This window comes from Lissotriton vulgaris, chromosome 3_1 (genome assembly GCF_964263255.1).
Source record: "Lissotriton vulgaris chromosome 3_1, aLisVul1.2, whole genome shotgun sequence".
Taxonomy (NCBI): domain Eukaryota; kingdom Metazoa; phylum Chordata; class Amphibia; order Caudata; family Salamandridae; genus Lissotriton; species Lissotriton vulgaris.
The window spans coordinates 1636160883-1636186641 of NC_141689.1; the positions used below are offsets into that span (position 1 = coordinate 1636160883).

The following is a 25759-nucleotide window of genomic DNA, read 5'->3' on the forward strand; positions in this document are numbered from 1 at the left end:
AAAAACAAACAAAAAGACCGGCATTGCGCCGGAGGCTCCGCCCTCTCCCTGCAGCACTCTGCAAACACGCCACCTGGCGCGTTTGCAGATGGAGAACTAATTCCCCTTGAATACTGGGGGTCCCTGGGGGCCAACTAGCCCACCAGGAACCTCCAGTATGCGCCAGAGAGCTGTGTTGCAGAGGGGTGTTCAGAGGCCACCCCCCTTTTAACACCTGTCTGCAACGCAGCTCTGTGGCGCTTAATGGAGGTACCTAGTTGGCTAGTTGCACCCCAGGGACCCTAGGGATTTAAAGGGACCTAATCCCCCAACTTAAAACACGCCCTGTGGCGCGTTAGTTGGGGAATTAATTCCTCTTCAATACTGAGGTCCCCTGGGGGCCAACTGGCTCACCAGGTACCTCCAATAAGCGCCACAAAGTATTGTAAAAAGGGGCGTGGCCTCTGAACACCTCTCTGCAACACAGCTCCCTGGCGCATACTTGAGGTACCTAGTGGGCTAGTTGACCCTCAGGATTGAAGAGGATTTAATTCCCCAACTTAAAACGCGCCGTAGGGCGTGTTTGCACACATGTCACCTCAGGCCCCGCCGCCTTCATTCACCACTTCGCAAACGCACCCCCTGGCGAGTTGTAAGTTGGGGAATTCATTTCCCTTCAATACTGAGGGTCCTTGGGGGCCAACTAGCCCATCAGGTACCTCCAGTGTGCGCCAGGGAGCTGCGCTGCAGAGATGTGTTCAGCGGTCACGCCCCTTTTTACATCTCTCTGCAACGCAGCTCTGTAACAGTTACTGGAGGTACCTAGTGGGCTAGTTGGACCCTAGGGACCCTCAGGATTGAAGGGGACTTAATCTCCCAACTTAAAACCGCCACAGAGCGTGTTTACACAGTGGTGTACATATTAGGCCATGGTAATCACACGGGTACCCCAATGCATAGTGTTCCCTACTGTATGTGGGTGTTTTAACTGTATTCTAAGTGTCTTTTATCATAGCACTGGCTCTAGGACTTGTTAGTCAGAGTCAGTTACCACCAGTACCCATCGCAAAAAGTTGAGGGTACAGGGTGATTTTGCAACAAGGCCTCTTTCTGCTCCTCTGTTTGTTCTTTCTGCACGTCTTTCTTCTTCCTGCACTTTTCTTCGTCTTTGAGGGCTTCTGTTGCTTTTTTCTGCATTTCTTCTTTCTGTGTGTTTTTTCTTCACATGTCCTACCTCTGTCAGCATAGTTAGAAACTAGCATTTAAAAAACCTTTGAAATTCACTGAAAAAAACATAGGTTTCAGGCACGTTATAGTTAGAAATTAGCATTTAAAAAACATTTAAAATTCACTGAAAAAACCATAGGTTTCAGGGACGTTATAGTTAGTTGGACATTTCACTCGTACAAAACCATTGAAGTTCCCCGTTATAGTTAGTTCAGCTAACTATAACTTGCGCGACCACAATGCACGGCTGATGACATCACATATTAGATCACTTATGACATGGTCAGTGACTTCACTCATGACATCACTGATGACATCTCAAATGACATCACTGATGCCATCATCCTTGTGATAGAGTGGCAGTCCTCCTCTCACCCTAATATAACCTTTGATACACACACTCAAAAACAGAAACTAACATTTTTAAAACAATGGATAAATGTATGTATTTATTTATTTATTTTAAAAGTTTTATATAGCGCTGGCTAGACCCGGAGGTATCAGAGCGCTTTACATGAGCATCAGACCATAGTTGCAGGTTACATCATTACAAAGGTTACACAGTTCTAAGAGCATGTTAACATAGTTACTTGTAAGGTCGAGATAAACAATAAGCACAAATACGTAAGGGGAAAAGCAAGCAAGGTGAGAGATTCAGGGGAGGGGGGTTGGAGCAGGGGAAGTAGACAGATAATGAAGGTGGGAAAGAGGAGGGGAGGGTGAGAGACACACAATCATCAAATTTATTAAGCGCGCTACTCACCCAGAAGGGTTTCAAGGCGCTGAGGGTGGGGGTTGGGGGGGGTTTGTGCGGGGGATGTGATGAGTTACTGTTCAAAAAGCCATGTCTTGAGAAGTTTTCTGAAGGTCAGGCGGTCCTTGGTCTTGCGTAGTTTGGTGGGGAGGGAGTTCAATGTCTTGGAGGCAAGGTAGGAGAAGGATCTCCCTCCGGAGGTGGTGCGACGGATGCCGGGGACTGTGGGGAGGGCGAGGTCAGCCGAACGGAGGAGGTGAGTGGGTGTGTGGAAGTTCACTCTTTCGTTGAGGTAGACTGGTCCAGTGTTGTGGAGGGATTTGTGGGCGTGGATGCGGATTTTGAAGGAGATCCTTTTGCTGATGGGTAGCCAGTGAAGGAGTCTGAGGTGGGCAGAGATGTGTTCATGGCGTGGGAGGTTGAGGATGAGCCGGGCGGCTGCGTTCTTGATCCGCTGGAGATTCTGTTGGAGCTTGATTGTTGTGCCAGGGCGTTTCTGTAGTCTAGTCTGCTGCTGATGAGTGTGTGGGTGACAGTTTTCCTGGTTTCTATGGGGATCCATTTGAAGGTCCTACGCAGCATGCAGAGGGTGTTTAAACATGAGGAAGTTATAGAGTTGATTTGCTGGGACATGGAGAGGGAGGAGTCTGGGATGATGCTGAGGTTGCGTGCATCGGTGGATGGTGATGGGGGTGTTCCTAGGGCGGTGGGTCACCAGGAGTCGTCCCATACTGTCCTGTTGGGTCCGAAGATGATGATTTTGGTGTTGTTGGAGTTGAGTTTGAGGTGGCTTGCTGTCATCCAGTTGGCGGTGGCGAGGAGTCCGGCGTGGAGGTTTGTCTTGGCGGTGGTGGGGTTCCTCGTGAGGGAGATGACGAGCTGGGTGTCGTCTGCGTAGGATATGATGGTGATTCTGTGTGGGCGGAGGATGTTGGCGAGTGGGGCTATGTAAATATTGAAGAGGGTGGGGCTGAGAGGGGATCCTTGGGGGACCCCGCAGATGAGCTTGGTTGCTGGGGACTGGAACAGGGGGAGGTGAACTTTCTGGGTTCTTTCGGCGAGGAAGGAGGTGAGCCAGTCCAGGGTCTTGTGTCGGATACCTGCGTTGAAGAGGCATGTTCGGAGGATTTGGTGGCAGACAGTGTCGAAGGCTGCGGAGAGGTCCATGAGGATGAGTACGATGGTGACGCCCTTGTCAACTCTGGTTCTGATGTCGTCAGTGCAGGAGATGAGGGCGGTCACAGTGCTGTGGTTCTTGCGAAATCCAGACTGGGAGGTGTTGAGTGCATTGTTTTCCTCGAGGAAGTGAGACAGGCGGGCGTTCACTAGCTTCTCAGCGACCTTGGCGGTCAAAGGGAGTAGAGAAATGGGGCGGTAGTTTGTGATGTCATCCGGGTCTGCTTTCGTTTGCAGTGTGCAGTTGGTTGGAGTGGGGGGGTGTTGTGTCGTAGATCGTGTCGGTGGGGTTGAGAGTGGGTGCCGGTGGTGTGAAGCTGTTGTGTATGTCTAGGATTTTGTGGTGGAAGTGGTTGGAGAGGGAGTTGCATAGGTTTTGTGTGTGGGTGGGGTCGGTGTTGCAGGACTTGGGTTTGGTGAGCTCATTGATGATAGTAAAGAGTTCCTTGCTGTTATGTGAGTTACTATCTATGCGTTCTTTGTAGTACGCTCTTTTGGTGGTTCTGATTAGTTGGTGGTGTTTGCGTATGGTGGTTTTGAGTGTGGAGAAGTTTGATGTGGAGGGTTCTTGTCGCCAAGCTTTCTCGGTCTTGCGGCATTCGGAAGTGTAGGTGTTCTGCTCTATCCAGGGTGTCGTGGGTGTTGGTGGTGACCTAGATGGTGCTTTTATGTATGATGGCGATACCTCCTCCTGGTTTGTTTAGTCGATCCCTACGAGAGATTTTGTAGCCTTCTGGAATGGCTATGGCTATGTCGGGTTCGGATGATGGGTTCATCCAGGTTTCCGTAAGGAAAGTTATGTCGGGGGAGCGTGTTGTGATCAGGTCCCAGAGCTCGATGGCGTGCTTGTGTACGGAGCGGGTGTTTAGCAGTATGCAGTTAAGGTGGTTGCGGGGGCTGTTGTTGTCGTGGCGCGTGTTGGTGTTGTTGTGGGGTGCAGTGGTGTTGTTGTGGAGTGTGTTAGTGTAGTTGCTGCGGTGCGTGTTATGGTAGGTGTGTGGTGTGTTAGAGTTGGTTTGGAGCGTGTTGGTGTGGTTGGTGTTTGTGGGGGTGCAGTAGAAATGCCATGCAAGACATGTGCATGTCCCTGTGTGTACTTGGGGTTGGCTTGGGTGCAGGCAAGGTGTTGACCTGGGTTGAGGGTGTGGATTGTAGAGGAGGAGTAGTGTTGCCTATGGGGGTCGGGCGGTGAGAGCCAGGGGGACTGGCGCTGGGTGCGGTCCAGGCGCGGACGGGCTTACCCCGCGCAGAGGCTGCCATTAAGAAGGGGAGGTGGGAGGTAGGAGCAGCTGGGAGGAGGGAGGGGGTGGACCAATGGGAGCGCGAGGGGGGCGGGTCCGCAGGGGACGCAGCGGCAGGGACGGGAACCGGCAAGATCCTGGGGGGAAAACAGGCAGCAGGAACAGCGGCTAAAACTAAAATGGGGCACAAAAATGGCACAAAATAAATACAATCACAATTCTAAACGAATTTCGATATGTTAAAAACGAAACATAGAGCAAGAGCAGAGTATGCAAGGTGCTCCTACCACAACAGCAGCGGCAGCGAGGCAGCAATGACCGGGTCAGGGGCACGAGGGCAGAATGGAGGGTCCGCCCGCGCGAGGAGTCTTGCCTGGCCTTAAGGCAGGTCAGGGGTCACTCATCGCGTCGTGAAAAATATCCACCAAAACTCCTCCCCAAGGAAAAGAGCGGAAGCCACACAAGGGGAACAGCTTGAAGACTCATTTAATACAAGAATATGGCATAATGCATTTCAGCAGTTCCATCTACCTTCTTCAGATGCCTTAGAATAATCAGGAGACATTGGAAACACCCATATTAGTATGTCCTGCCACTTCCCCATTCGTGGGGATCCGCTCCGCCCCCTTCTGATGCTACAGAACCTTACACATACTTACTCTTAAGCAATCACTTATAGAAACACATACTCATTTATACAGGAACTCTTCCAATCTCTCTCTCTGACATATACTCACTTACATACACCAATACTCACATATACTAGTTAGAAACGTATGTAGTTACTCATAAAGACACTATTGAGACAGTCATTCATTCACTAACACACCCATACAGTCCTGTACACATGCTGTCTTCAACACATACAAACAGTGAGTCACTCATTCATGTGTCTATGCACTACGTAATACCCCCACTGAACCATACAGACACTCAGACACTCATATTGATACTCAAAAACCAACTAATAATCTATATAGACATTCATGTAGCTACTCACCAACCCATGCAGCCACTTATACACAAAGTGAGAGACTGATACAGATATATATATATTTAAACATTACTCACTAACCCATGTATTCACTAAGATACACTTAATGAGTCAGTTATACAATCAGTGATGTCATTTGAGATGTCATCTGTTATGTCATGAGTGATATCACTGACAATGTCATGAGTGAGGTAATATGTGACGTCATCAGCAGTGCATTGCGGGCGTGCGAGTTATAATTAGCTGAACTAACTATAACGGGGGAATTTCAATAGTTTTGTACGAGTGAAATGTCCAACTAACTATTATGCCCCTGAAAACTATGATTTTTTCAGTGAATTTGTAAGGTTTTTTAAATGCTAATTCCTAACTCTAACGTGCCTGAAACTTATGTTTTTTTCAGTGAATATATATATATATATATATATATATATATATATATATATATATATATATATATATATATATATATATATATATATATATATAAATATATATATACCAAGAAAAACGACCCGTCTACTGAAGTCCGGGGCCCATTGACAGATGGCGAGCGCAACACCGAGTGGATCACTCGGTAATTAATACCACACAATAATCCTTCACAGGAAAGCTCGCACTCAGGATAAAGTTCACCGCAGTTTTATTACAGCAAAGTAACGCGTTTCGACAGCAAAGCTGTCTTGTTCACACACTTCTAGCGCCGAGACACCGTAAGGTATTTGCGCGCTTTAGAAATTTTAAAAATAAATTAAATAAATAAATAAACATATTGGAACAGGAGGTCCATACATAGGTATACGACATAAACAAAGGACTAAAAGTTTGTTAACTGGTAACCAAGTCCTACTGTGGCGGCCATCTTTGAAAGGTATATGTATTTGTAAGGGGCAATACCAATGTACATATATACAAGGTCTTTGTGTACAGCAACCACTTTACATATGTACATATATACAGGTATTTACATGTAAGGATCATGTATTCTTTCGACATAGTGCCGATTATTATTTAAATCCTAATACCTAATTTATCATTACATATATATACATAAATACATACTGTACATATATACACAGAGAATTAAACAACTCACGACTTTTGATCTAATTGTCATGGTAGTTATAACTAGAGATGTCTGTATTCTGCATAGTGCTGTAAATCCTCTGAAATGTCCTTGTAATCTAAATCGGTAAATTACCACACAATATATATACAAATTATATATATAAGGCTGTCATATTGCATGAACAATACCTAAAGGACACAACCTGTGTCAATAAAGAGAAGATAAAGTGAGAAAGAAAAAAACATAAAAATATACTGATACAGGTGCAGATTCTTATCTGATTGGACAGGACCCTCGGAAAGAAAGGGATAGGTGGTCAAGAATAATTACAACAATCCACTGTTCAAGTACCATGTCCCTTCTTCCTAAAAGTGAAAAAATATAAATTGTATTTACCATAAAGTTCAGAAAAAACACAACCATGTTTCAGAAAAAGTGCAGTTACAATGGCAATATATAGTTCAAAAATAAAATTTCAATGACCAGAACCAAACATTATTCTTTTAGATGATAGGCCAGTTCTTCATCCAGATTGTGCCCTTTTGGATGTCTGGTTTCGAGATTGATGATCCACTTCGAATCACGTTTACGAAGGGCAAGAGCTCTATTCCCACCCCTTGGACCCAGATGGACTTCTTCCAAAGCAAAGAAACTTAACAAATTGCTATTGGAACCATGACAGAGTTCATGGGGTAATGGGGGTCTTTGTTGTTTATTGCCCGCATATGTTCAAAAAAAACTTTTTCTTCGGAACCATGGTCCTAACTATAACTACCTACTGGTGAATGCCAGTACGTAATATATACGTATATATTGCAAAATGAGCCACTGATTGTCACCACGTTTATCTATGATTTGTTATGCGCCAAATGTGTGTCATTCTTTGCTATTATATTTATTTGTTGCTCTCTATTTTGTTTACATTATTACCATTTTTGCATTTTACATCCATCCTAGTATCCTAACTCCAGTTTCTAGCTCCCCTATCCCTCTAGGCTCTAAGTATTTGGCTTTATTTGTGCACAACTTTCCTGCAAAAAATTTAATGCAGGACAAATGCATATATTTGTCACTCTTCACCCCTTTCTTTAGTGCTTTGTGAGGAAAACTGACGATAGGTTTTGCATTTTAATTGTTTTCCCGTTGTTTTTTTATATTTTGCATTGGAATCATGTAGAAGGTAAGAAAAACCTGTAGTATTGCTCAGTAGTTTATCTTAGCATCAGCTATTAACTTTAGCATTATGTGTACACTATTATTGATTAATTCAAGATTCCTGCTTTTTTGCTACAAATCTGCACTGCAATTTTCCATTTTAAATGGGAAATGTAACAGCAAACAAAAAAGCCTGCTTATTCCATAACATGATAAAAAAAATGCTCTCATTGGATTTAGCAAGCACTACAGTAAAGGTATGATTAGATACTTAGTTGACTTACTAGTTATATTCATTTCTACTTTATGGTAATTGTTAGTAATTTATTATATTTTAATTTCTTTATGTCTCTCATTACTGTGGAATGTAGTTGTCTGATTTGTAAAACTCTATTCTTAATCATAAGCAGATTCATTTGCCCTCTTGTAATCAAATTTGGTCCACTTTCGTGGTCTGCTGTTGTCCACAAAGCTACACTTGTATGTTGTTTCAACATAACCATTTTTTCTAATTCCTCTTCTACTTTAGTTCAATTTAGAGGTAAGAATATCTGGTCATATTCCCAGAAAGAGGCGTATGATGGGGTGTTAGAGCTAAAAATGGGAAAGTGTGGCATCCAGGCTTCTGATAGATACATCTATCTGCCATAGTTAAATTACGATCTAATTAGTGTTTATAGTGTGCTAATCCACCTCACGAGATGAGCTCAGCTTGCTCCAAATCAGGACAATTGTTAGAGTTAGTTTGTGGCTTACATATCTCAGAAATCGGTCTTTTCTGGCCCAACTATATGGACACATTTATTGCGACCTCATTAACTCCTGCTGAGGTGTCACTCCTAACAGACAATGCTATCAGGGGATCAGGAACCTCGCAATACTACCCTCCTGCAGTTGTATTCTGTCTCTCTCAGTGCACCAAACCGTGCACTACACATCCCCAGTAAAATGGCTGGAATATAGGAAAATACTGCAGAAGTTAGAACTGTGACAATTTTCAGTAGCATGACAGCCAAATGGGTTCCTCTGTGATTGCAAAGGTCCTGAATCCAGAAGACGCTGCCAACGTCAATAGGATTAGCTCTAGTTTATTTTTTAGTTAATGATACTAGTGACGAATTACAGGATCCTATAGTTTTAGTATCTCTGTCTGTGCTGCAGCTCCATGGTTTTAGGGCTGAATTGTGATGATTGTTTTCTCAGCATATATATTTATTTCCTGAAACCCTACAGCTGTCATGGCCTTAACACTGTATCCCTCTCTCAGTGTTGCTAAACTTCAAGCCTTAACTGAAAAGAAATGATTGTGGTGCTGGCAGTTGTTCTCTAGTTCATATCAAATCATTTTAAAGCAGACTACCAAAGGTCTCCAGCTTTCTCCCTAAAATCATCCCTGAAAATGGACCCATTGGCCTTGACTACTCTTAGGCCAAATACTCTTTTCCATTATCAAAACTCTCCTGCTAATCTTGAGCCATCAGCCAACACCAACTGCTTGACTCCTGTTTCAAGAAGAGAACTACCAAGGGAAACGTTAGTAGTCTACTAAATATGACACATGAAGGTGCAAGGGTGGTCAGCATGAAGATAACTTTGTTCTTTGTTTATTTGCAAAGTAATATCCAGTACTACTGCTGAGATACTAGTAGCAAGTTTGGTCAGCATGAATATACCTTAATTCTTCGATACTTGCAAACTGATATTCAGTCCTACTGCTGAGAGTGCCATTAATATACTAAATGTGTGGAATAGATTATGTAGCGATCTTACTGAGCGCAGGACCACAGGGCAAATAAATCAATCTCAGGTTAATATATTACATGTTTTGGATAGTACATAATTATCTTGTGTACCTGCAAAATGTTTACTGCTAACATTTGGTCTTGCAAAGTTACTTCTACATTTCCAATTGATTGAAAGCTTTCAGTATGGAGCATTTGCTATTTCTTGGCCTTAATTAGTTTTGTTTCTTTTTTGCAGGGGAGAAGAATCAGAAGTACAAGGAGCTGAAGAAAAGAGAGGAGGGAATGGACAGTAAGTTAATAACTTTCAGTTCAAAGATATCTACAAATACCCACAGGACATGGTTTTTCAGGAACATCTCTTTAACGTTCAGGGGAGTCAGACACTTGCACACTTTCTGTTTTAGGTGTTTGCTGACAGCCTTGTCTCCATCCTTTATATATCTGGCGCTACGTTAAGATCTAGCTTTCTGCCAAATTTGGTGTAGTTCCGTCGAATCTTTTTGGTGGCAGCATTGTCCAAAGTTCCTGTTGGAAATTTTATGGGGGTAACACATTGTAGTGCTTTTCGTGTGATACGTATTTTTAGGGAGTATGAGCATGGGTCTCTAGTGTGTGTGTGTGTGTGTGTGTCATAGAACCAGGGAAGGTTGATTGTCTTAATGGCACAGTTGAAGTGCTGATTATTGATTCTTTTGTGAATTTTGCTTGGCTAACGAGGCACAGCTGTAAATTAATTAAATTAAGTGCTAGGTGATCACATTGCCACTGTCAGCTAACATTCGTTCAGTGCAAGGCATGCAAGTTTGGGGGTTGATGGACAATATCACTGATTAGCCAGTTTCCTGCCTCCTTACTGAACTGTATCTTTGAACTTGAATGGAATACCAATACTCTCTTTAATAAAATAATTTTGAAATATTCTAATTTCCATCGATAAGAATAGGCATTGAGCTATGAAATGCGAACTGTCAAATGTCAGTTCATTACTTTGTCATCACCGGGAGGTTGCTGATTTTATTCTGAATTTTGTGTGGAAGGGAAGTGTTTCTTTGTGACATGACTAAGGAGTAGATTACAAATGCCGTGTAGTATCCCAAATTGTGCGGTAGCTCCTGTTCTGCATTGTAGAATCTTCATTGATAGTCTAAAATGTTATAATAAATTCCCACTGAATAAAGGGAACCCCGAACGCAATAAATATTTAGAGAGAGGGTTAAAAGTCCAGCATTTCCAAATGCAATTTGTCACCCTCAAAGTCTATCAAAGGCAACGTTTTTTTAATTTGAAACTGCCTAGACAACACACAATCCTTCTTAAAAGGGCATTGGAATAAGACAATGTGCTTCCTTAATAGTTTAACAACGAGGAAACATTCAGCTCGATAGGCTTTGCATTAGGAAAGTGAAAACAAAATACTCCTGGTCTCTTTAAGAGTCCAGGAGCCATCAATCCCATTCTACACTGTACTAGTACGGTTGTATGTCATGACAACGCGTGGCATTACCACGCGTGCCATTACAACGCAGGAATTACGACTTTCGCTAGAGGGCGCTGGATAGTGGAATAGTTTAATTTTCTATTCCAACTCCAGCCCACGTTGACAGCAGGGAAGGATTTGGATAGAAAATGTATCTATTCCCTATCCAAGAGCGCCCTCCAACGAAAGTCGTTGTAACGACTTTCTTTGTAATTCCTGCGTTGTAATGGCAGTGTGCGGTAATCCCCGCGTTGTCATGGCTGTTCACCACTAGTACACTCAAACAGAGTCACTTCTTTTTTCCAAAGCTCTGGGAGTGGGTTCTATGAACACTCTTGGTATTTCTTCACCTGTTTTGTGTAAAATTTCTCTCAAAATTAGCATTTTTGTCTTAACTTCGTTCACTCAGCGATTTCCAGTGGTAGGAAAACATTAATATGTGTTTTCCCTATTATTTCACAATAAGCCTGTGTAGCCTGCTTTTCAACCTCAATTTCTTTCAAAGAGTGTGACTTGTGCTTAAATATGGCTGTGAGTGAAATTATAAGTTAGAATAACACAGAATTAAGTATAAGAAGGAAAGCAACAAGGCTTCCAAGAAAGTCCCAGCTTTCACTGTTACTATGCCTTCCTCCACTAAGGACTTTGATAAAGAGCGATCCAAGGAGAGATAATCAAGAAAAGAAGGCAAAAGAAATTATCATTAATATTCCTGTTTGACATCAGAAGTCTCAACATTGGCAAATAGAAGGGCAGCGACTGGCTTGCCGTCGAGGACAGCATTGTTAACAATGTCACAAAGCCAGCACCATTCTCCATTAGGCAAGTCCATGACGTTGAATCATTGACACTAACGTCCGTGTCACACTGTCCTTGTGTTAACTCAACATCACTGCAAATCTCAATAGTATTCGCGGTAAAGGCATAATTCGATGTCTAGATTCTCAATGGTGAACCAATCTCCTGAAGAGACTCTCTGGAAGAGACTAAGGCTTTCACAATTACGAGTTCATTCTCCATAATCTTTAAGACTTCCTCATGTCATTATACCTGCTGAAGATTGTTTGTAAGAAATTTAGAACCTTTTGCCTTGCCCCATCCTGCACCAAACCCTATGCAAGTTTCAAGACATATGCCTGTCTCCTCTAAGGAAGAGACCAGTCACCCTTGGCACTCTCTTTTAATAATGCCAATAGAGAGCCTCTTCCATCCATGGATCTGGATTTAAATCACCCTTCAATTAAATATAGGCACTGATGGTCTTCATCAATATACTCCCATTCTGACAAGTCATCTTCATATGTGCCTGCATCTTCAACAACTTCCCCCTCGAGCAGCTCACTCTTTTTGGCACCGCACTTTAGCAGAAATGTGGAGTATGAAGAATGAGGCTGAGATCCTTACGTTGTTGGCCTGAATGAGAAGAGGAGGTGATATAAATCTCAGTTCTGACAGAGGTACTGCAGGTGCTAATCTCCATCTCCTCGCTGGCTCTAGCAGCACCCACAGCATCAACAACAGCAATAGGGCCACAGATACTCTCATCCTCAAGGGTGAGGTTCAAGAAATAATTATCTCAACGCCAGACTACCAGCTTATCCGAATGACCTTCAAGTAACAAACAATGATTAATTTGACCCCATTCTTCCTTCCCCTCTCATCAACCTCCTTACCCCTCAGTTATGCTCTCTAACAATAGGGTTGTGGGGTTTGCTGGAACTTAGTCTTTAGAGGCACCTCTGCTCTCTGGTTCACAAAAGCCAACTTTGAAGTTACATCTAGCCGACCTGTGCAAAGAGATGATTAAGTAACTTTAATAACATTAAAATAGAACCAGTAAGAAGGCATGACAAGGGGAAACACATTCACTCACAACATGTCCTAATTAAGAAGAAAGGCCCAACAAGGGGATCAAACAGGAAATATTTTTTATGTTAGTGCTCACATTAAATATTTCCTCTTCTCAGTTAATGATACTGGATGTGTAGATTTATAAAATGCCTACTTGCATATTCCAGTAACAAAAATGCACAGATGATATTAATGATTCATTCTGGGTCACTCATGATGCCAGTGTGCTGTACTTTCCTTTGGCCTGAAATCCTCTCCTTGGCACAAGTTTCTGCCCACCATTGCCATACTAAATATTTATCAACCCATATGTGGATGTTTGGCATATAAACAATGATCAATCTTCAGAAATCTGTCACAATGCCAGGATGGTTTACTGTAGGCGTAACTTCTGACACAACTCAAAGACAAATGGTTCCTTCAGAGGGGGAGAGGGGTATCTTCCATTTGCCGGACATGGTAAATCCTCATTATTATTATTATTAAATTAAATTTGTAATGCACGCAGCTACCCAAAAAGGATTACCCCGCGTCTAGCAAATCGCTAGAGGGAGAGTGAACAGGGAAGCATTTACTGCAAAAAGAGGTTTCTTCAGAAGCTAAGATACAAAGAGTCGTTCTTCAGAGAAACAGGACGGGAGTTCCAGATCTTAGGACCAAGGAAGGAAAAGGATCGGCCACCCATTCTTACAAGTTTGAATCTAGGGATCACAAAGTCCCCATGAGCTGTGGAACGCAGGAGACGAGATGGAATATAAGGATGGATGAGCTCTTGAAGATACGATGGTGCGACACCTTGTTTGATTTTAAAAATATAACAAAGAGTTTTGAATTTGAATCTTTGGTCAACGCGGAGCCAGTGAAGATCGCGGAGGAAAGGCGAGATGGAAGCCTGTCTGGGGACTTGGCAAAGAAGACGTGCTGCAGAGTTCTGGACTACCTGTAGCTTTCTCAAGACCGTCTGACACCCGCCAAGGTAGAGAACATTGCCGTAGTCGAGGCGGGAGGTGATGAGTGCCTGGACTACCGTTCGTTGTGTTGAGACAGGGAGCATCCAGGTGATCTTGTGGAGCCATCTCAAGATCGTAAAACAGATGGCAGCAACATTCACCACCTGTTGCCTCATGGAGAGGTTTTCATCGATTATAAAGCCCAAATTACGGACATGAGTGTTCGGTCGGGGAAGGGGGCCCATTTCCAGAGGCCAGTGGTGAGGGCCCCATAGGTCCTTGTGCTTGCCCAGGATGACACCCTCGGTCTTGTCCCCATTCAACTTCAGAAAGTTGAGGCGCATCCACTCTGTCACTTGCCGTAAACCACACTGAAGGGCAGATGTTGTGACATCCTTAGTGGTGGATAGTGATAAAATAATTGCGTATCGTCCGCATACGAATAGAGGGATAGACCCGCGTCCTCCACGATGTTTGCCAGGGGTCTAACATAAATGTCGAGGAGCAAAGGGCTTAGGATAGACCCCTGTGGGACTCCGTGTGCTGATACACAGATCTTGGATGAAGCCTTGGCGGAAAAGACCTGAAAGGTACGACCACAGAGGAATGAAGCAAGCCAGGATAGGACGGAGCCTTCCACCCCAAGGGACCTAAGGGAGTTAAGCAAGATGTTATGTGACACAGTGTCGAATGCGGCACTCAGATCTAGTAAAATGAGTGCCGCAGTTTCCCCTTGGTCCAGATGTTGACGCAACTTCTCAGTGACCCCAAGCAAAGCAGTCTCTGTTGAAAAGTTGGCTCTGAACCCAGATTGGGAATGATGAAGAAAACTAACTTTTTCAACATAATGTGTCAATTGGGTGTTAATATGCTTTTCCAGGACCTTAGAGAAGGCGGGGAGCAGGGATATGGATCTAAAATTTGATAGAACGGAGGGATCCACTCCAGCCTTTTTCTCCAGCACATCTGTGCATCCCCAATATTGACACTTGAGGCAGCTAACCTGTGAGGAAATGTTTTTACATGGTAAGGGGCAGCATCAAGGGGGAAGTCTCCACGATGCTGGTGTTAGGTGAGATTGAGCACTCCAATAGTCCCTGTCCCAGCCCAGTGGTGTGGTACCAAAGGCTGCCCTACTAGACACCACACCAGAACTCTGGTTCTGCGTGGACTACTCAGGACTCCATTCTGTCACCAGGACTGACGCACACCCATCCCCTGTGCTGATTACCTGATTGACAGGCTGTGCGCTGCTAGGTTCCTCAGCACCTTTGATTTGACATCAGGGTATTGACAGATCACTCTGACTGAGGTGGCCAAAGAGAGGTCAGAATGTTCAACCCCAGAGGGCCACTTCCAATTTTGGGTAATGCCCTTTGTCTTGAAAAATTCCCCTTCCATCTTCCAGAGATTGGTTAACAGGATCCTGTCTGGTTAGGAGGCCTTTTGTGCCATCTACTTAGGTGACATCGCTGTCTACAGTTCCAGCTGGCAAGAACACCCTCATCACCTCCACAAGGTTCTTCAGGCACTGCAGCAGGCAGGCCTAATGATCAACTAAGTGCCAGATCTGGCAGGGTTCTATGGTGTAGCTGGATCACCTAGTAGGTGGGGGCAAGGTGCAGCCCCTCCAGGCCAAAATTAAAACTATCATGACCTGGCTACCACCTAAAACTCAGACCGAAGTGGTGCACAAATTCTTTACACTTGCCTCTAAAGTTAAGCCTGACTGTTCTGTGACAAGCTGCCAGAGGGTGAGCAAAGGTTAATTTAAGGTTTGCGGGCCTCCTATGCTGACTAGGATTGTGGTTCTTGCGTGACCAGGGCTTGACCCCAATCAACCAGTAACCCAATTTCTAACAGCAGGCGTGTGGCATATTGAAGATGTAATGATGTTGTGCTATAAAGTAAATCGGAGGGGCATGCACATTCCGCTTCTCATTTGGAAGCTCAGTGTTGAGGTAGGTGGATACTGTAGGCTTCATGCAGCATTAGGAGCTGGCCTTCACCTGGATGATCTTCCAGATCTTTTTAAGATGTGGGTATTTACAGCAGGAGCTTTTCCCCCGCATCAGAATATTAAGCAACCAACGTTTTTCTTGCAGGATTACCTTAGACGGGCTCTGGGAAATGCAATGTCTTTTCCTTGATCTTTTAATCTGTTGTATGACTTTCCACTTTTACTAATCATAAACATAATCCTCAATCAATGGAAATTCCATATAACAATGATTCTAATGGCTCTGAACTGTCCCAGAATTATGTGATATATGGATCTCCTCTTCCTTATTGGGACCACCAATGTCCCCGTTCCTTCTTACTCAGCAGGAGAGCAATATGTTGCTTTCAAGCTCAGGCAACAACGGCCTATATATGTGCACTTGGCTTATGAAAGGTTGATGTTTGTGGCCCGTTAACCTTTTTTGAGAAGACCCAGATGTCAAGTGGATGCAAGAAGAAAAAGCATTAGTTTTTATGTCTTGAAGTGGCTCATGTTCAGCAAATGTCTGTTCAGAGCCATTGTGATCCCTTAATACCATGGTCAGGGCCTGTGGAAGTATGCAGCAAGGGAGGACCAAATTAGGTGAAAGGGTTTACTAAATTATACCGCAAGAAAATGCTAATTATTTAGGATACTGTTCGGCATTTTTTGAGAGTATCAGTTCACTAGTTTATCAATTTTACAGATTTTAGCACTGCTTTGACAAGTATTTCAATAGATTAGTACAATTTAACATCCAAATACAGCCATATGCAACTGAAATATAAACAATCAATCTTTTTCGAAGTGCCTTCCACTGCACACGGCAACATGCGTTGCTGTATTTTTAGTAACTTTTGATCTGTTTGAGCTAGAAACTTCTTTTGGTTAAAATCTGCAAAGTCTCAAGCAGGTGATGAATTAAGAAGCAAATGAATCTAAATCAACAATTATGTGAAAAAGTGTGCTACAAATATGAAGAAGAATGCAGATTGGGAACCAGTGGTAAATAACGTGCTGTTGCTACACTAAACCTCTTAAACTAAATCCCCTAGGCCTAGAAGGTTTGTTTTTCATATTGTAATATTGCAGGGCTAAGTTATACTTTTATTTGCAGCATGGTTAGATATAATTTGGCAAAACAATGTAATTCTACGACATGAGACTTGTTCTGGGATACCCTTGTTTTTGGGTTGTTTGCAGAATTACGCATCTCTGTAACCCCTTCCATACTCATGACGAACTCAGCTCGTCATGCAGTACACTGCTCGTGTGCTTATGACGAGCTGAGCTCGTCATGAACAAGGGGATTCAAGAGGGGTCAGCATCCAGGGAGAATTGCTGTAGCATTGAAGGTGTTAAGCATGTAAACATGGCGGGGTCATTGGTTGTTATTCGTTCGGGCCTCCAGCATCTACAGAGATGATTCTACTAAACTACATAGCATACAAGCAAGCAATCTGGATGGAACAAGTGCATGAGAATTTTTATTGCCCATATGTTAAAATAACCATTATGTTGGCAGTGCTAGGACACCAGCATTTAAGGAAATGGCTGTATTTACATTTTTTTTTTAAAGGTCATTGTAACTATGTTCTGGTTGTAATTTGTTGGAGAGTGAAGTGCAGAAGTAGGACATGCTGTAGTATTGTAGAGTACTATGTAGGCTCATATCAGGTCAGCATGATGGGCATTTCTGATATGGCGGTGATCCCAAAGTTGAGAGAAATTAATCAGGAATTTGTTTAGAATAAACACAAATAACCCAGTAGTAAACCAGAAAAAAAATCACAGCTAGAGGATCAAATTTGATTTTATCATACAAACTGCTCCACATAATAGCAAAGCCCTTGTCAGTAGGAGTGGAGTGATCATAGGAGTGAAATGATCATAACCAATTGAGTATAAGGCATAGTGTGAAGGAAAAAAAAGAATACATGTTTTTCTTGGTCATGCTACTTTAACTTAACAGTGATATCATTATGATTACAGCATCATTTCTTTTCATCATTTTACTGTTATGATCTCCCAAGTAACCCTTTCTAAATTCTTCCCTCATGTATCCTTCCTTTGACTCATTCCAAACCTCATTTATACAACTATGACTTCCCTAATCCCTCCCTTGAGACTCTTCCCTCCTCCATCTCTCCTTTTACTCATCCCAAGCCTCATCTTGCTACTATAATCTCCCAAAGAACACTTTCTAGACTTTTCCCTGATCTACCCTACATTATCCTTTTCCATCCAGCGAACAGATTTGCTTATCCACTGCTCACATTTTAACACATGTTTCCCTATACTAATCCACCACTAGTCCTTTTTGGGTTCCAGAGAAATGTGCTACTCGCCGAAAAGCGCTTCCACACCTCATCAGGGTTAGTAAGCAATATATAAATACAATTACAATAATTCCAGTGCCCCTGACTATGGTGTACATTTTTGGCGTAAGTTTTTATGTCTGTCAGATTTATTGTTGCACGTGTTACAATATATAAAATAATGTTCCATGACATATTTATTTTTACCTCTTCTGTAGCCTTTCTTGCGACCTTTGAAGAGAATAAAAATCAGGAGGTTGAGCGTAAGTCGCAAATAGAGGCGAATATTGTTGCTCTTTTAGAACACTCAAGTAGGGTAAGTGTTATTTATTTTTGTATTTCATTCTTCCAAATGTGCACTTAATAATTTTTCATCATTTCAAAAACAATTTCGACAAATAGTGGTATGAGAAAGCACGGACAGTAAACAGTTGCCCTCGTTGTGGTGACTTGGAAATAGGCAGGATTCACACATTTGCAGACTGTCCCTAGTTTTCTTGAAATCTCTTAATGTTGCTGAATCTTGCACTATTGCAACTATAATTTTGGGACTGTATTCCAATACCACTAATGATTGTTCTTTTTCCTGCGGTGGTTGCAAGTATATATCATAACTGGTGGTGCTCCGACCCCCATCGTAATGAGGGCAAGGTTTCTAGTCGTCTCTAAAACCATTGCTTAATTACTTTATTCTTTATATTCCTTGATATCTTCTACTTCAATATAAGTAATTTAAAACGGTTTGAAACTGAATTTAGTAGTGTGCATTCTAAATAGTATTTTATTTTACTTCATTTTTTTATAGTTTGTACTGATTTACTTTCCTAGGGACAATGTGCTATAACTTCTTGCTATTTGCTATTACCTATATGACATTAGAATGGTAAAGAATAAACGTATTCCTCAAATGATGCTTTCTATGTTCTTATTGGCTATATCCTGCCAAATCCCAAAATAAATGCATTAATACTAAAACAAATTAGTCTATTTGCTGATGTTTCAACAAATACATTTTTCTTTCCGGTTCTCTGCAGAATATGACTCGCATGAAACAAATTTCAAACATCACTGCTCATGAATTGAAAATCATGCAAGAAGATCTCAATTTTAAAGAGACAGAAATGCACAAATCTCAGAGTACTGCAAAGAACTTGTCTACAGGTAAGGATTCATGACTTTAAAAGCCTCTGCATTTCTTGTTTTCTTTCTTTTTTTTGCGGCTGTGCTATAGACTGCTCCATCCGCATGTATTGTGTACATTACTCCACAGAGTGAGCCCTTGCTCATGATTAGATGGTTTTCTTGTCAATCTCAATTTTTTGGCAGTTTTCCTTGCTGTTTTTCCCTCCAAATTCACCCACTTTCTCCTCTGTCACCTTCCCTCCCCATGCCCCTCTGCGGCATGACAGGTGCCATGTTGCGGCCTGTGATGCCCTGGATATTGTCTTGCTGTTTTATACTATTCTACCTCTGTCTATGGTGGGCTTAGGACAGGGGGAGAGGTTGTTTTTAGAAGGGCTGGGTCCGTTTTTAGGACACAGGGCAGGCAAAACCTTTACTACGAATATGCCTATAGGCTATAACATTCATGCTCTTACAGCGAAAATCGTTGTAAAGGCATGCGTGGTAAAGGTATGTTTGCGGTAAAGGTTATGGGTGGTAAAGGCATTCACGGTATATCGCTTGCGTTCCAACGGAATGCGTTATAACATCGTACAACCTGGTCGCCGCTATTGGCTTTGCAGTGCCGGAGGCTTTTCAACGCCACTGACATTGGCAAAGCCAAAAGTAGCCATATTCCATGTTAAAAGTATGGAAAACAATGAAAAAATGTTTTATATATCTCCCAGATGGCTCCCGCGTTGCATGACAGTGTGCGCTACATCTTCACATCTCACCGATGCACATGACGGTTGTAACAACACAATTCATATTATGTCAGACAGCGGCATGGCCGTCGTGAAAGTATAGATAGAGCAATTTATTATGGTTTTAAATTAAATATTTTTTAACATGGCCAGTCTATGATTGGAAAAGCCAATTATGTGGCTTACTGAACATTGGCAAAGCGAGATTGAGTTGCTTTTTCAAATGCTCGTTCTTCCTTACATTACCAGGTTTACTGCTCCACCAGCGATAGACCTGCACCACCCATATCATTTTACCATCCATATCATGATATGCGAGTACACCTGTATTCTCACTTTTCATTCAGTTGAGTTCCACTTTCCATGGCAGATTGCCAACTTGAATTCTAAATTTATAGCAGAACATAGCTCCTCCCTTTAGATGTCACATACTCACACTTTCTAGTTTATAATACTCACACTTTCTAGTTTGTAATGGCATCTTCAGGAATATACATCTGCACCTTTTCCATGTTTTAGGAGGCATCATCTTACCATTCTTTCTTACCTTTTCTTGACTAAATTTTCCGATGCCTGTTTCAGGCCTTCTGAATGCGGTTTCCATTCACACCTACGTTCAATGTCCGTGTGCAAAAATGCCAATCTTGATTTAAAGAATTATAACTAATGTTACGCTACGTTTGCAAAGTGCATTTATCAACAATGCAAATCTACCAGTATGATGAATTTTTTGCATTCTTAAGTGCGGGAAAAGTTGTAGGAATGTGGGCATTTCTGGCAGAGGCACCATGTATATGTTAACATACCGGTGACAGGTTTGTCCCCTCCCTGAGAAAGCATGCACATTTGTTGCTGTCGAAGGCAGTACTGTATTTCCAAGGGGGACATATTTAGGACATGTTTAATGAGGGGGAAGGCAGAGGTTTCTCTTAGCCTTGGTCACAACTATAACCGCCTATTGCCTCCCTGTCCTTGGCCCGTGTCCTTCCCTCTGAGTGATTTGCAGCGACCTTTGGGTGGCCACAATGCTAAATAAATAAAATGAATACATTGTTGTTTTCTTTGTTTATACACGACATTCTTTCCACTTTACTGAAAGCTTACTGTAATTCCCCTAAACTAAATGGTGCACCAGTAAATGATCCACTTCAGGCTGATGACTTGGCAATCCTGAATCGTACACTCATTAGGCTACAGAGACAGTTGAAGGCTTTGAAAAATACCGTAAAACGAAACAGCTTATAGTTAATACAACAAAAACTAAGGTGATGCAGCTAGGTAAGCATAAGGTTTCATTTGCACGGTAAATCCTTGATTCAAAACTGCCGAAAGTAACATCATGTTAGTATTTTAGAGTGGTGTTTGATGGGACCTTGAATTTTACAATGTTTACCAATTAGTCATTCTCCAGTCAGGACACAAATGGCATTAGCAGATTCAAATTAAAAAGAGCATTGGCAACGGCAATAGGTTCCACCATTAAGACTTATTGACTTTGCCAATGTTTTTGCATGCTGTACTGCATCATGGCTGCTGTGTGTAGGAAACTGGGTTTTTGTTGCAGTAGCCCCCCCCACCCCACACCTTTTGCCTGGTATTTGATGCAACGTCGAATGAATTGCACTGGGGTACCTTATATGCCGTTTTTGTGGACCTAAGAGCCACATTTGATCTAGTGCCTAGACAAAACCTGTGGAGAACTTTGGCCGAAGCAGGAATAAGCCCAGAACTTCTCACTCTCCTTGTGCGTCTGCATGAAAATAATTACGCTAAAATCAGGTGGGGGGCGCGCAGGGAGAAGTGACGGAGCCATTCCTAGTAGAGCGGGGAGTGCGGCAAGGGTGTGTCCTGGCCCCAACATTATTCTCCATTTATATTAACGGTATTGTGGATTACCTGAACAAATCTCCAAGTGATGCCCCCAAAATTGCAGGCTCATATGTCCCCGTCCTCATGTTTGCGGATGATACACTTATACTGTCACGCACCCCAAGCGGTCTCCAAAAGGCTGTAAATGCATTTGGCAATTTTTGTGATAGCCGGGGCCTTGAGCTGAACACTACTAAGACAAAGTTTATGTGCTTGAACCGCCAGTCCACATTTAAAGGTGTAATTACCTATAAGGGCACTCCTCTAGAGAGAGTTGAGGCTTTTTCCTATTTAGGAATTACATTACAGGATAATATGAAATGGAAGTCTCACATCAACATGGCAGTATTAAAGTTTAGCCAGCTTGCAGGAGCAGTTGCCCTCAAACATAGAGCCTGGCTGACAAAGCCAATAAATTGAGCACTCGAAATTTACAAAATGAAAGTCCAGAGTGCTTGTATGTATGGCTCCGAACTTTGGGGTTTCTCAAATTTAGCAGACTTGGGTTCAGCGGAAAACAGGTTCTTGCGTCGGCTGGTAACGGTCCCGCAAAGTACACCCACAATCCCATTGAAACTGGACCTTGGTCTGAGAAGCATTGAGGACATAGCACGATTGCGCCTATTGTTGTACTGGAGGCGCCTGATGGTGACGCCGGAACTAGCCCACTATGCATCGGCACTGTTAGATGTTGTCAAGTTTGATCAATTTCACTGCATTGTTTGGCTGAAAGATCTGAGGGGTCTACTGACAAAGTTAAAGCTGGACCATCTTTGGGGTAATATGGATGTGACAAAGTTTCCAACTAAAGCAAAACTGAAAGAAATATATTGGGAGATGGTGTATTCCTCAATCTATTGTGCTGGGTCAAGAGCTAATCTAACTGGCCGCTTTTTGGATATTAAAATGGTTCCATCCTGCGAAGCTTATTGGGACATAATTGAAAGTCCGCGTGACAGGAAGTTATACTTCCAATTCTGAGTCGGAACACTCCCAGTGAATGCTTTTAAAAAACATTGGTCTCCATCACGGGATGAGAAATGTTATTATTGCAAAGACCAAATAGAGCATATCTCCCACTTGTTGTTTTGCTGTCCACTATATGCTAGCCCAAGGCGCAAATGGCTAAGACCAGTTTGTTTAAATCTGGGCACTCGTAGCCAGGCGACTGCACTGAGAATATTAGAAACAGATTGTTTGCCGCTCTTTGCAATTGCCGTAGCCAAATTTCTTGGTTCGGTTTGGGTGATCCGCACTCGCACTTTACTAGATATTGTATCTGATTAAAAATACGGTTTTTAGGATAAAATTCTTTTTACCAATTTATGAATCAAGTAAATGTTTTTAATTGTGTATTGTATTCGACTGTCAATTGTTTAATATGTATTTTATTGTGAGTTTTTAGGCATAGTATTTATTTGTATAGTGTTAGGGAGGAATTGCTTTTATGACAAATGTCGAATAAAGCTTTGAAATTTGAATTTGAATTTGAATTGCACTGGGTTCCTGCTAACCATGTCCCCAGTGCCAGTGTACATTCCCCAAACAAGACAACTGTTCACTCGATCCCCAAGTGACCAGGTATTTTTTCACCTCTGTAAGACCTTAGTAAGTGGTACCTAGGGCATAGGTACTAAAGAGGGTCCCAAAGAGCTGAAGCATATCTTGTGCCACTCTATGGGACCCAGCACCATACTCTTTCAGATTGCCACTGCAGGCTGCGTGACAAGGTGGCCTAAAAAGTAAAAACACTACCTAGTTCACACCTGTGTGCCATGCCCCCTAACAATGCATGTAATATTTGCAAGTCTCCCCTACAGCAGGCTTTACAGCTCTAAGCATTATATTACATGTGAGGACATATCTATGCCCCTGGGCTGGTCAGTTCCATTAATGCCAGTATAAGTGAACAGGGAAGCCATTTTAAAACATGTCCTGGGCACTTGTAAAAACGAGTTCCCCAGCTACATGATGGCATCACTGAAACCAGGGATGTTTGGTATCAAAATCTCATATTAAAAAACCCACACTGATTCCAGTGATGGATTTTTTTTAATACATGCTCCCCGAGGGCACCTTAGAGGTGCCCCTTGAAAACCTACCAACTACTACTGTGCTGACTGACTGGTCTTAGCTAGCCTACCACCACAGATGAGTTTTTGACACACAGGAGTGAGGGCCTTTGCTCTCTGGAGGTCAGAAACAAAACCTGCTCGGGTGTAAACACGCAGAGGGTGTTTACACCCGCTCCCACAGGATGACATGCGAATTAGCATTGCAAGGCAAAGAGCTTCAACGTTCCCACCCCCTTCGGTATGCAAATCTGGCTTCATTCACAGGAGAGCATGCTAACCCCCTTTGTCCAGAGTCCCTTTGGCACCTGGATAGGCAGTAAAAAAATAATAGTTGTCAGATATGCACGCCCACCCTCAGGTTAGTACCACTCCTAAGGTCCTCCTGAAGTGGATACAACTTTTCAGAGTCTGCCAAGTGGTCATATAGGGGAAGTAGTGACCCCAGGGAACAATAGCCCATTAGCAACTACCTAACACTCCACTAACACCCCAAAATCTAGTATATAGGGAAGCCCCTGGTGCCAGGAAATCAGATCCTGCCAACCAAAGGAAGAAGAACAACCTAAGAGGCATTAAAAGCAAGAAGCAAGTGATATGGTGCCAACCCTGCCGGCCTGTCTGCTATTCCCTACTATTGCGCCAAAGTCGAGTCACCCTGCAAAGCTGCTGTGCCTCTAAAAGCCTAGGAGGACTGCAAGCACTTCTGCAAAGACTCTGAAACTCCCATGGATTAGCAGAGCTGCACCTTGCAGGTATCTAGGAAATATCTTAGAGAACCTTAGACCTCGTAAACACGACATCGCTAGGCACCACTGCACCCATTGCTCCAAACCCAAGTTGAAGTGGACAAATGGTGCCAGTGTGGTCTCCCAGCCCTCCAGAAAAGATGCCCTTGGGTTTTACCAGGAGGGGACCTCTAAATGCCACCCTGTGTCGAAACCCCAACGCCTCAAGACACCTCTGCACCTGTCACCTGTGGAGAAGAGGACCAAAGGTGTTGCCACATCCCCCTGCATAGTGACCCTTGAGCCCACATGTTGTTTCATCCTGACTGGTTTCCTAGTCCAAGCCTGCAGCCTCTTTGCAACGGGACAGTTCCCCATTAAAGTGAATGGGACACCCAACACCGTAACACACCTCTGTACCCGGACGCCCCAGAGCCTCCTGAGGTGACCTGTTGGTGTTGCCTTGTACCTTGCCCCATACTCACCCTAAGTCCAGGAGTCTGTTCTCGTAAGTCACTGTGAAATGCCTGATTGCAGCACATGTGTTTCCCCTTAGGATAACATTGGGCACCCATTGTTGGAAAAGCACCTATACACCTGCCTGCCCCTGTAGTGCTTGAAGTGGCCTGTTGGTGCTGCAATGGACCTTGTCCCATATTTACCTTAAGTCCAGAAGATTGGTCCTGTAAGTCAAGTTAAGTTCCCTAATGCAGTACATGTTTTTCCCCCTAAAACTGGGCATCCAATGCTGAAAAGCACCCAGCCGCCTCATTACCGCCCGAGGTGACCTACTTGTGCTGCTTTGGACCTTGCCCTCTACTTACCTAAAGCAGCACAGCTCCTCCTTACGGGCGGAGGAACATCGCTGCTCCTGCTGCAAGTGCAGCTCTAAACACAGAATAATAAAATGGTCACTACCATTTTATTATTCTGTGTGCCGCTGGCTCAAGCTGCTGAAATGCCAGCGTGAGGGTGGGCTCGGGGCAGCTTTTTGCAGATTGCAGGATGACTGCTGCCCCTGCTAGTGTTCAGTGCACATCTCGGATTCCCCAGCTGTATACAGCCAGCCTATCCAACATTACTCTTAACCCCTAGAAGAGCTCCTTGGGATTGCTAGAGCAAGCCCCTGTCCACTCATCAGGGAATACCTGGACGTTTTGCACAGAATACCTATTTTATACCTTTTTTGGGTATACTATATACAGATTCAGCTTCCTACACTATGGAGCAAAGTTAAGAATGACAAAAAAATACACCCGCCTAAACATGAAAACTGATAAGCAGGTTCGAGGAGTGAGTTACTAA

At 43.1% G+C, this 25759-nt stretch overlaps 1 protein-coding gene across 1 annotated transcript in view; it reads left to right on the forward strand.

Moving 5' to 3' along the window:
- The window catches only part of IFT74 (intraflagellar transport 74), a 496520-nt gene that overhangs the window by 380429 nt on the left and 90332 nt on the right, over positions 1-25759 (forward strand). The window contains exons 14-16 of the mRNA XM_086962124.1: positions 9576-9629; positions 18136-18233; positions 18952-19078. Coding sequence (XP_086818250.1) covers positions 9576-9629; positions 18136-18233; positions 18952-19078 — 279 coding nt within the window. The remainder of the gene's footprint in view (positions 1-9575; positions 9630-18135; positions 18234-18951; positions 19079-25759) is intronic.